Consider the following 12,878-nt stretch of genomic DNA (forward strand, 5'->3'; position numbering starts at 1 on the left):
CTTAAGACATATACTCATTATTCAGACAGGTTTTAATAAGCTTTCTACTTTCTTTTGTTTTGCTTTCATGAATTTTCAATCTGTCAGACAGTGTGGTTCTTTTCTTCTATCACTTATGCCTCAGATTTTACTGTTTTGATGCTTTATAACACAGTATTCCTTTCCTCTGGAAACAGTTGAGCAACACTTCCTACCTTGAGGTCAAAGAACCTCTTTGAGATCTTTCAATGGAATTCAGTACACTTCAAAAACAACAACAACAAAAATGCTTTACCAAGTCTGTAAGTCTTCTAACAAACAAAACAAAACAATATAAATATTTCACACATTACTCAATATTATATACCACTATTTACTGTAGACAGTTCCTGACAAACATGCCACACTGGAGAGAATTTTCCCTTGAAGCTGAAAAATTTATCAGACCTCAGTTTAAAAATGGAAGTCCTATAACTGAAGTAACATGAAACATGTCTTTGGATGCAACTGGTGAGTTCAGTTTTGCACAACAGGCTAAATTATCTTTTTCTTCACTTGGTTACCAGTTAAGAAAATAAATCAAACATCAGCCAGACATAATACTGTTCCTCATATGGGAAGCATTTCACCATGTTTCCTCTTCATAATGTCAGAACATGTCTGCAGTTCTCTTGCCTTAATCTTGCCCAGTCATTTATTGACATTCAAGTTGAACCTACACACTGACAATTTACTTTGCAGTACAGAAAACAATGCACTCAGTTACAATATTTTCTTGAACACAGTGTACCTGGCATCTTTCAGACTGCATCATACATTCTTGTCTCTATTTGAACAAAGGTGACACACTTGATTAAAATACAAAGAGGTAACTTAACAAGTAACTGCAATTCTTTAATACACATTGTATGCAGCCACATTAGCATTGCCAGTGTTTATTTTACATGTACTTAAAAGGGGGAGTTGTGCTTGTTTTTTTTTACTGTACTTATACAGTACACTCACATTTTAGCTTTCTTCATGCAGAAAATAGAAAGAGCTAAATATGCAAGAGAAACCTCAGTTTCTCTCCAGAGACAGAAGTCCCCAACCCCAATACAGTGAAAGAGAGAGAATAAAGCTTGACACCAAATGTACATATAGACCGTATCTATTACTTATTAGTTTTTGGTGACACAGCTATTAGAAGCAAGATAGCACTTGAAACATCAGGTCAGCCTGCAACTCAGATGCACAATGCTCTTGTTTAAAAATAACAGAAAAACCACAGCGCTGAAAGTAAAATGTAGAGAACACAACTCCAAAATACACAAAACAATGTACTTCACATAATGAATTGTAACAACGTGTTCATATAAAGCCTGGTTAAGGAATGGAACACCTTACCACAGATCACTGTCAATGCTAAACATTTACACAGATTCAAAACCAGTCTGCATGTATTCATGGAAGTAATTAACTGTACAAGCTTATGTGGGTTCAGAAAAGTCCTTCAGCCACAGTCAGTGGGTGAGAATGTTGTGGAGGGAGTAACTACAGGTTTCAGGATATGATTTCCCCTAATCTCTTCCCCAGAATTTGTTATTGATTAATGTCAGCAACTGGACTAGGCAGACATCTGGTCTGAATTAGTATAACTGTTGCCTTGTGGCAACAAGGAAAACCAGGGTAGGAGTCAGGACAGGGTTCCAGAATTATGACTTCAAAATGGCAGTATGGGGAACGGAGTTCACTGATTTAGTAGCAAACAGCTGTGGTAACACGCTGTAGCACAAACTTCAAGATCATGGAAATTTCTAAACCTTTCTTTAGCACTTGATCCTCTTCTGTCCTCAGTACAGACGCTTATGAGGATCCAGAGGTGACAGGAGGAAAGCATCTGTGCAGGACAAATATAGTCGAAACTAGGATTCAAAGAGGATGTGGTCATTTGATCACGCTAGAGGGAATAAATGACATGCAAAGTAAAATGAATAATCAAACCAGAGAAGGAAAAGTGGGAAAAAAAAACACTGTCAAACATGCATGTTATTTAGCCTTTTTGCAACTTACCAAGAGACATGGCAAGCAATAAAAAACAAAGTTACAAAAAATAGGAAATTAGCATGTTTATAAAAATTTTAGCGATGCAGCAACAAATTCCAGTGCAAAAAATGAAACTCCTGAAACCACACATTGTTTAATTACACAGTATGTTAGGCTGATACTGTCATTCACAGCTTCAACCTAAATGCAATTTAAGAATTCCAAATGTCTCCATTTGCTTTTTTTTAATCTTCATTGTATTCAGAAGATCATTCCTCCTAACTCCCCCTTCAGAGTAGGATCTTCAACTTTTAAAAGTTCTTCAATTGTCATTTTGTGATAAAAGTCCAAGCTTTTGTTCATAATTTTAAAAACTGGATTCTTGTCCTTTTATTCCATATACATACTACTATTACATCCATGTGATTAAAAACTAATACTGACAACATCTGTAGGCTTGAATAACTAAGAGTGAGTGACATAATCTTCATATTTGCAGTTTCTTTTAGGAGGCCAGAAGGAATGAAAAGCAGCATACAGTCCCTGACACTTCATTTCTGTCTATGTTCAGCAGGTTCCTGTTTGAGATCTTCTGCTCCTTTGGCCATTATAGATATAACCTACAAGCAATTCTCTCTCAAAGCAAGTCCATAAGAGGATGTATGAAGTTTAAAATAAATTTGTATGTATACATTTAAATAAACTTAAAATAAAATCACAGGTTTGTTGGTGAAAACAGCAGATGCATTCTACAGTCTAGTATTAGTGTCTTAAAGTTACATTATCCAATGTACAGTATGCCACAGGAAATCAATTTGTAATTTCCAAGTCAGTCCCACTGGCATTCTTAGCAGAGAATTAAGAAATTAAAAAAACAAAAAACACACCTTATTAAAAAAAAAAAAAAAAAAGCAATTTCAGGAAAGGCAGAAGTAGGGAAAAAGTTACCTTACTTGTTGTCTGCAAGTATTTTCCTTTAAACACTCTGCAGACTCAGCTTTCACCATGCAGAATGCAGACATGTTCTTTAAATCAGGAAGACACTGAAGTAAAAAAATTGATTACTACAACATCCTATCACTACTCAGAATTCTGTTAGAAAGCTACATTAATTTATTAAGAGCTAAGACAGGCTTAGATGAAACAAGAAACCACTATAGAATTTAATTATATGAAGGATTTCACGTTTCTCACAAATCTCGCTTATCTGAGTAGGATTTTATCATGTCCACCAGAGCAGATCAAACCAATGTTAATCCACTGCTTATGATAGATTTGAAAATACGTATCAGCTTTTCAAAGTCAGAGGCTATATGGAAAGTAGTTCTAAACTTAATATAAATGACTATTTACAGTAACATTTAAATATATTTAAATATATATATGTATTATATACATTATATATATATATATATGTAATTACTTGAGCTGAGGAAAGAATTCCACAAAAAAACTAAAACAAATTTCTTCTTTGTTCTTTGACATATCAAAGACACACCCACATGGTAGATACTCTCACTAAGAACGTTATATTAGAAAAAAAAAAAAAATCAAGGTTTCTACTTCCTCTGAAGTGTGGGTATTTTTATAGTTTACCACATGCACAAAACTTTGTAACTTCAAAAGGATACAAAATATGCCCTGAATGTACTTCCCCTCTCTTGAAGTTTGTTACTTTATTCATTCATGCCACTAATTTTACAATCTTAAGACATAAACTGTTCAGTTATACCTTTCTTCTAAGAAAACTCAGTAATTTATTTTGATTAAAAGCACACCTTCTGTAAAAGCATAGAGATTAAATGAAAGACTTCTAAAGGTACAGAATCTATAGTATTCAAAGTCATGTCAAGTCATTGTCACTTTTGAAAAATGTTTAATTTGTTGTCTGCCCATCATTAACCACTAGATCCTCCTGCTCTTCTCTAGATTAAGTCATCCTTTAGGATTCAGTGAAAGACACTTGAAGACTTCAATCTACTTTAGATATTCCTGGAAAGAAAGGATTTAAATTCCTATGGGGTACAATGCTTTTTCCAGATGTAGATCTCTTCTCTATTTCCACATTTTTGCAGCACGCTGTTTAAAACGAGGGCACCAAAACTCCTCAAAGTATTTATTTCAACGTGATACTAAACCAAAGACGACCCAGTAAAAAAGAGAAGTAATGCAGTAAGAGCCGATGATTTCAGAGCAATCCTGAAACGCCCCAAACTGGCGGCGCTCAGAGCCCCGCGAGCAGCTGCACTGGCACTCGGATGCCTCACTCAGACTCCTTACACAAGGAGCACTGTTGAAAAACAGCCTTGCAAACGTGTAGCACTGCCAGTTTGAAGCGTGTGCTTTATTTATTTATTTTTTTTATTTTTTTGTTATTTCCCCCTCAGCAGCGTTTTCACTTTTCGCGCTCCCTCCCTCCCCCCCCCCCCCTTCCCCACCCAGCCAACGCGACCATCGGTGCGGTTTGGCGTTCTCCACCGCGAACAATTTATCCCGGGCTCGTTCTCCCCCTCCTGACAGGGCGCTTTCTCAGCCCGAGTCCCCCCTCCGCAAAGCGCCAACACGGCAGGCAGCGCAGCCACCGGCGGCCGAGGCGGAGCTGGGGATGGGGGGGGGGGGAGCAGCGACACTTTATTAAACACCAGCGGGGAGGACAGGAGGGCAGAGGGGCGCCCAGCAGGACCGCAGCCCCCTGCAGCTGGAGCAGCCCCCCCCCCGCCTCAGACCCACGGGGCTCCCCTCAGCCCGCTCCCGCCCAACGAGGCGTTAACGGCTGGCCAACGGCCGTGCGCGCGCGCGCGCCGCTGGCGGCGGGGGCGGGCACGCGCATCCTCCCCCCCCCCTCCTCTCCTCTCCTCCCCCCCCCCGCGGCGCGCTCACCTTCCTCCTCGCCTCCCCGCCCCGGCCACACCCGCCCCACCTGCGGCGCATGCGCGGCCCTCGGCGGGGCAAGAGAGAGAGCGGGCGGGGTGAGGTGGGGGGGGGGGCTGTCGCCCCTTCCCTCCGCGCATGCGCCGGGCTCGGGTCGCCGTGGCAACGGGACGCGGTGCCAGGCAGGGCGGGGGCGGCGGCGGCGGCGCTGATGGCGGGGGTGCTGTGCGGGTGGCTCAACGGGGAGGTGCGGCTCTCCCGCAGCCTCGGTGAGTGCAGCCGGGCCATAAAGCCTGCGGCCGGGGAGGGGAGCCCCCGGGACGAGTCCCGCTGCTGTGCCCCGGAGCCCGGCGGTTTGATGAGGAGAGCCCTCAGGAGGGGGGGGTGGCCTTCGGGTGTGTGTGGGGGGGGTGCCAGGCGACACAGACCCTCAGGAGGTGTGAGGAGAGGGTGGATATATATACATATATACACATATATATACATATATGTACATAAATATGTTTATCTGTGTCTCCAGGGGACACAGTTCCTTTAATCACTGCCCCGTTTTGGGATGCTGGCTTTGGAGAAGCAGCTGTTCCACAAGAGCCCACAACTCTCCGTGGAAGCGCAGCTCTAAAAACTCTGTGTTTAACACTTTCCAGCAGAAAACTTCACGGTTATCCTTTATCGCCGCTGTCCCAATGACAGCCGCGACAAAGTTTGCAGAAAGCTTAGCGATCGTTGTTCGTAGCTCTAGCCATTGTCTGGGTGACAACCACGACAAAGTTTTAATTTTCAGCACCGAAAAGGAGAATTAATTGATTGTGCGAAGCTGATGTTGCAAAATAACCGCACTGAAAGAAAACCTATTACTGGCTTAAAAAGGCAGCTCCTAAAATTCTTTTGAAATATTTAATAAGGTTTGTACTTGATTTTGTCATAAAAACAATAGTGAGTAATATTAAAATTAAAGTATGAATTATTTTAATTATGTTATTCTTTCTGGGAAAAATAAACAACTTAGTTCCAGGATCGTTTGCTGAAGAATTTTCTAATGGCTACCTCTTTGGAGAACTTCTACACAAATATGGCCTTCAGGATGACTTTAATAAATTTTCACAGAGCAGGTCAGTACATACGGATAACAAGTCTGTTGCAGGAATCAGACAAAATATTTATTTTTCAGTTGGAATTTGCTAGTGCAAAGGGGAGAAGACGTGGAATTGACCAAAATTTAATGCAACCATCAGTATAAGTCAAAAACTACTTCTATTTGATGCGCAGCCAAGCTTCCTATTTCCAAAGTTGATCATACTACTTTACAAACATTACACATTTTGAATGTAACTATGGTAGCAACAGGTTAGATCAAAGGTTCTAGAAGTCATAGAATCACAGAAGTCCTTCAGAATGTCTTTAATGCTGGAGATTCTGACATTGTCCCCATAAGTTGAATGAAGACTGGGATACTCAAGTTTTTTTCCTATTCAAGTCCTACCAACTTGTAGGAGAGAAGCTTGAGTGCAGCTAATAGGCAGACAGCAGTTTCTGGTTTCTCTTTCTCAAAATTCTAGATAATTTGGGAACATTTCAGAATACTGAAGCACTCCTGGGGGCTCTTGGAAGAACATTAGGGTACCCACTGATAGCTTAAGGAGGCTTTTACTTCTACAAGCACTAGCAACATCTAAAAAGCTCTATCAACTACCAAGCTGTAGGATAGATAGGGTACAACTATAAGGTAAAAGGATACTCCGAGCTTTTGTTCCCAGATGACTTCTCATTAGGGAAGATCAAGCACCCTTTCAACAGATGCAAGGAGAGGTTAGAAACTCTGCTGAGACAGTGAATGCATTCTCAGCAGATGTGGTGATGCACAATAGGGTGTGATCTGGAGAAACAAGTTGATATCTGCTGGAAAGGACAGACACAAGCAATCCATTAGGATACTGAAGTGCATTGATGATAACTTTCTGAGACAGGTGGTTGAGGGGCTGAAGAAGGGACATGTTCTGCTAGACCTAATACGTACAAACAAGGGAGGTCAGGGGCAGCACTGACTGCAGTGACCGTGAGATGGTGACCTCAGGATTCTGAGAGGAGGGAACAAGCTGAAAACAGTATCACAACTATAGGTTTCAGGAGAGAAGCTTGTTAAGGGACCTGCTTGGAAGAATCCTATACAAATCAGTCCTGGAGAGTAGAAGTGTCCAGGACAAGTGGCTGAATTTTTATTCAAAGGTCACCACCTTCAAGTATGAGAATAGTCCATCTCATTGTGAAGAAAATCAATGAAGGCAGCAGGAGGCATGAATGGATGAACAAGCATCTCTTGACTAAACTGAACCACAAAAAGAAAGCATACATGTACAAGATGTGGAAGCAGTGTTGGGTGGACAAGGACTTGACAAACAGTCTCTGAGTGTGCATGGGAGGCTTTAGGGAAGCCAAATCCCATCTGGAGTTAAAACTGGTGAGGGGCATGAAGGGCAAACAAAAGGATTTTTACAGGTATTTCCACAGCAAAATGAAGACTAGGGAAAACATTACTGCTGAATGGGGCACAGGATCTAGTGGGAAAAAAAAAAAAGAAAAAAGAAAAAAGTTTGAGGTACTTAATGTCTTCTCTCTCTGTCTCTGCTGGTAAAACTTGCCTTCAGGAATCCCAGTCCCTTAAGACTAGCAGGAAGACTTCTGGTGGAAGAGGATTAGCTTAAGGAACATTAAAAATGGTATAAATACACAAGTCTGTGGGATGCACCCACAAATGCTGAGGGACCTGGCTGATGTCACTGCTAGGTCACTCTCAATTATCTTTGAAAGGTGATGGTGACTGGGGGTGATTTCTTAGGACTGGAAATGTCACTCCTCTCTTCAAGGAAAGCAAGGAGGAATTGGTCAAGAACAAGAACTGAGGCCTTGCCTCAGTTCCTGAAAACTGATGGAACTAATGAGTATGGGAACATTTTCCAACCATATTAAGGACAAGAAGATGACTGGGAGTTATCACTGTGGCTTTATGAAGGGGAAATCATGCATAACTAACCTGATAACAGCTTTCTGCAATGAGGTGATGGGCTCAGTGGAAGAGGGAAGATCAATATGTGCTGCTTATTTTGACTTTTGACATCCTCCAACAAAGTTTGAATTTTGAGTTATTGATCGTGAGGAATATGGGCCTGGCAAAGAGCAAAGTCAGTACCCTGAACTTCCAAAGAACAGAATTCCAGCCATGTAAATACCTAGTGGATGGGATCACTTGGGACACTGCTCCTTGGGACAAAGAAGCAGAATGGAGCTAGCCACTCTTTAAGGATGTTTTCCTTACAGCACAAGAACTCTCTATTCCCCATGTAGGAAAGCAAGCAGGGAAGGCAGGATGGAATGGCTGAGCAAGGACTTGCTGGTCAGGCTGAGGTGCAAGAAAGAAATGCACAGGCAGTGGAAGCAGAGACATGAAGCATGGGAAGAGTACAGGGTTGCTGTCTGGGTGTGCAGGGGTGGGATCAGGAAAGCCAAGGCACAGATGGAACTGAGCTTGCCAAGGGATGCAAAGAACAACAAGAAGGGATTCTGTAGGTACATGGGCCAGAAAAGAAAGGCTAAGGAGAGTGTGTCCCCTCTGAGGGATGAGAAGGAAGAATTGGTAATGACAGACCTGGAGAAGGCTGAGGTGCTCAACTTCTTTACCTCAGTCTTCACAGCCAGTCAGGCTTCCCATGTCTCTCATTCCCCTGAACCTGTATGTGAGGGTGGGGGAGCAAAGTCCTTCCCAGCTTAAGTGAAGAGCAGGTTTGAGATGACCTGATGAAACTGAACAGGTACGAGTCTATGGGCCCTGCTGAGAAGCATCTCAGGGTTCTGAGGGCACTGGCTGATGGAGTTGCCAAGCCTCTCTCCATCATATTTGAAAAGTCCTGGCAGTCAGGTGAAGTCACTGGTGCAGTGTCAAGGCACATGCAGGACAAGGAGGTGATCCGAGACAGCCAGCATGGCTTCACCAAGGGCAAGTCATTCCTGACCAATCTGGTGGCCTTCTATGGCAGGGTGACTGCATCAATTGTTTGATGTCATCTACCTAGACTTCTTTAAGGCCTTTAACATGGCCCAACGTGACATCCTGATCTCCAAATTGAAGAGAGATGGATTTGAAGGGTAAACCATTCTGTGGATAAGGAATTGGCTTGATGGCCACACACAGAGAGTGGTGGTCAATGTCTCTATGTCCAGGCAGAGGCCAGTGATGAGTGGTGTCCCTCAGGGACACCAAGATGGGTGCAGTTTAGTATCTTTAACAGATATTAAAGATAAAATTATCTTTATCTTTTATCTTGTCTTGGGACCGATGCTGTTTAATATCTTTATCAACAACATAGACGGTGGGATTGAGTGCACCCTCAGCAAGCTTGCGGATGACACCAAACTGAGATGTACAGTCAGTGCAACAGAAGGAAGGGTGCCATCCAAAGGGACCTGGACAAACTTGAGAAGTGGGCACATGTAAAACTAATGAGGTTCAAGTCAAAGAATGAGGTGCTGCACCTGGGTTGGGGCAAGCACAGACATGAGGACAGAGAAAAACTGATCGGGAGAAAAACTCAGTGAGAGCAGCCCTGCTGCTCTTGGGGGCTCTTGTGGACAAAAAGCTCGACACGAGCCAGGAGTGTGTGCCTGCAGCCCAGAAGGCCAACTGCGTCCTGGGCTGCAGCAACAGAGGGGTGGGCAGCAGGTGGAGGGAGGGGATTGTGCCCCTCTGCTCTGCCCTGGTGAGGCCCCACCTGGGGGCATCCAGGGCTGGGGCCCCCAGCACAAGAGGGACATGGGGCTGTTAGAGCAGGTCCAGAGGAGGGCCATGAAAACGATTAGATGGCTGGAGCTGCTCTCCAGTGAAGAAGGGCTGAGAGAGCTGGGTGTGTTCAGCCTGGAGAAGAGAAAGCTCTGGGGAGACCTCGTTGCAGCTTTTCAGTACTTAAATGGTGCTTATAAAAAGATGGAGTGTGAATTTTTACTTGGGTAGATAATGACAGGACAAGGTGGAATGGTTTTAATCTGAAGGAGGGGAGATTTAGATTAGATGTTAGGAGGAAATTCTTCACTGTAGAAGTGTGGTGAGGCACTGGCACAGGCTGCCCAGAGAAACTGTGGCTGCCTCATCCCTGGAGGTGTTCCAGACCAGGTTGGATTGGGCCCTGGGCAACCTGATCTAGTGGGTGGCATCCCTGCCTATGGCAGTGGGGTTGGAACTAGATGGTCTTTAATGTCCCTTGGACCCCTTCCAACTCATGCCATTCTATGATTCTATGATGAAACAGATGAGTTGTGGTCGAGGGAGGTGAAACGAATGAAGTATGGACTAGGGAAGTGGCCAGTGAGGTGGACTGAAAACTGGCTGAACTTCCAGGTTGTTACCAGAACCACAAAGTGCAGCTGAGAAGTAGTGATTAGTAATGTACCCAGGGGTCAATTCTGAGACCAAAACTGTTTAACATCTTTATTATCAACTTGCATGATGAGATAGAGTGTAACCTCAGTCAGTCTGCAGACCACAAAACTGGAAGGAGTGTTTGATAGAGCAGATGGTTGTGGTTGCCATTCAGAGGGACCTTGATGGGCTGGAGAAAAGGGCTGTCAACACTCTCATGAAGTTCAGCAAAGGGAAATGCAAAGTGCTGTATCTGGGAAGGAAAGTTCCATGCATCAGTTTAAACTGGTGGCCAACTGTCTTGAAACCAGTCGTGCAGAAAAGAGGCCTTGGAGGGCAACAAGCTGACTGTGAGTCAGCCATGTACACTTACTGCGAAGAAGGCTATTTAGCATCCTGGATTATGTCAAGAAGAATTTTGCCATCAGTTTGAAGACAAAGATTGCCATATGAGGAAGAACTTCTTTACTGTGAGGGTGACAGAACACTAGAGCATACTGCCAAGAGATGTTGTGGAGTCTCCTTTGGAGATATTCAGAACATGCCTGGATATGATCCTGTGTAACATTCTCTAGGTGATCCTACAGAGGGGTTGGACTAGATCTCTGGAGGTCTCTTCCAACCTCAACCATTCCCTTCTTCTGTGAAGGAGGCTCTACTCAGCCCTGGTGAGACCTTATCCGAAATGCTGTGTCCAGTTTGGGGTTCCCAAGTACAAGAATGACCTGGATATATTGGAGGAGGTCAAGGAAAATGCCATAACAATTATTAAGGTCCTGAAATAACCAACATGAGAGGAAGGAAGGTTGTATTCTTTACCATGATATTCCATGACCTCATCAGGATATTTTGATACTTTCTGCCTTCTCTTCCTTTTACATTTGCTAGTGACATAGATCCTTTAACAGCTATTAACTGATACAATAATACAATAACTGAACTGATACAATATTTCCTCAGTTCCAAGATACTCCTCCTGCACATTAAAGGCAATTATTTCTGTGTAATAGTCATTATATAGTCCTGGAATCTTGGAAGAACCCATGCTTGACAAATCTTACTAGTTATCTATAAAGTAATACTTTTAATTTTTGAGAGTACTATATAATTCAAGGGTCATTTGGTAAACTGTCATCACTCTAATATGTTTTAGTACAGACCAAGGGAAGATCGTAACTACTGGTGTGGCAGTGGAGGAAGTATGGGCAACTGTAATCTAGAGAGTAATAACTGAAAAGAATGGGTGGTCATTTTGATGACCTTCTCAAGCTTAACTATATTAGTTATTAGTTATAACTAATTAGTTATTGCTTAACTATATTAGCTGCTTGTGTTGTGCAGTTCTTTATATAGAACATAGGCATATATATAGTCATAAGAGGAAGAGAATAATAATTGAGAAAGTGGTACTACCTTTTTGAAAGAAACACTGCTGGAAAACATCTTCTAGTTAGTCTGTCCGTATTTGAAAAATTAAATACTATAGTTTTGTCTTATCTCTGAAAATGATCTTGAGATAAGGTTTAGAACATCTTTGTATTATCAAGCATGTTTAAGAATTTCCATCTGATCTGTTTACGCAATAAAAAATTAAGAGGTCATGTCACCACAGTTTTTCAATGCATCCAAGATTTCTGACAGTGGGTGTCACCTTAATCTTGAATCAATTGCAGAAAGATTTTCAATAGCTGTAAGCTAAATTTATATATAATTGTATAAGAAATAAGGCATGGATTGTTATAGTGAGATTGATTAACTCCAGGACTGTTTCATTTAGGAGTATTGTGAATTCTGAGAGACCAGGAGGTCTTCAAGTTAAAATTCAACATTTTTGTAGAATTATGGTGTTGCTCTACTGACCTCAAAACCTTTTTGGTTCATGTAAATGAACTATTACGAAATTAAGTGATAGAGCAGCATAGAAATGTTCTGACTCAGCCAGTAGTTATGGATTCGCTGAACGAAATCTGATAGCATGTTAATTGTGAGATATTGATAATTTCTTTTTCTTCTTTTTGGCCTATCTACTGATCTCAAGTGTTTCCACAGGAGAATCTATACATCAAGAAAAATAATTTATCTGGAATCCACCATTTCTTTTTTGAATGTAAATTTTGCTTACTGGGACCACAGTCTTTATTTTTCAACACTACACCAAGCCATGTGTCTATTTCTTTTTATTGAGGAAAAAAAATGACAAGGTGTGAGGGTTAATAGATTACATAGGTTTTTTTTTTGTTCGTTTGTTTGTTTTGTTTTTAATTTCCTGTATTTTGGCTGGTTAGAGCTCACATGGATTGATACAGTTTAATAAACTTCATTCTAGTTCCTTTTACCTTTTGTGGATGGTATACTTTTAGCTGCAATTTGGAGTAAGCTTTTGCTGTCAGTTGTACTTCTTGTGTGCATGTATCAATATTTATATAACCCAATGTGTCTTCTATTTTTCCCCCAAAGTTATTCCTAGTAGGCCAATCTATTAGCATGTACTACAGGATAAAATTGAAAACAAAGTGTGTATCACATCACTCTAAGAAAGTCCACTGTGTTTTTTTTCCCCCTCCTATCTTGATATGAGATAAATGTGATGACGATG

At 42.0% G+C, this 12,878-nt stretch overlaps 1 protein-coding gene across 1 annotated transcript in view; it reads left to right on the plus strand.

Moving 5' to 3' along the window:
* The first annotated feature begins 5,074 nt into the window (after positions 1-5,074).
* SPEF2 (sperm flagellar 2) overlaps positions 5,075-12,878 on the plus strand; it is a 72,531-nt gene continuing 64,727 nt past the window's right edge. The window contains exons 1-2 of the mRNA XM_082782832.1: positions 5,075-5,144; positions 5,885-5,987. Of these exons, the coding sequence (XP_082638958.1) occupies positions 5,087-5,144; positions 5,885-5,987 (161 nt within the window). The 5' untranslated portion in view covers positions 5,075-5,086. The remainder of the gene's footprint in view (positions 5,145-5,884; positions 5,988-12,878) is intronic.

The sequence above is a fragment of the Aythya marila genome, assembly GCF_965140915.1.
Source record: "Aythya marila genome assembly, chromosome: Z".
NCBI lineage: Eukaryota > Metazoa > Chordata > Aves > Anseriformes > Anatidae > Aythya > Aythya marila.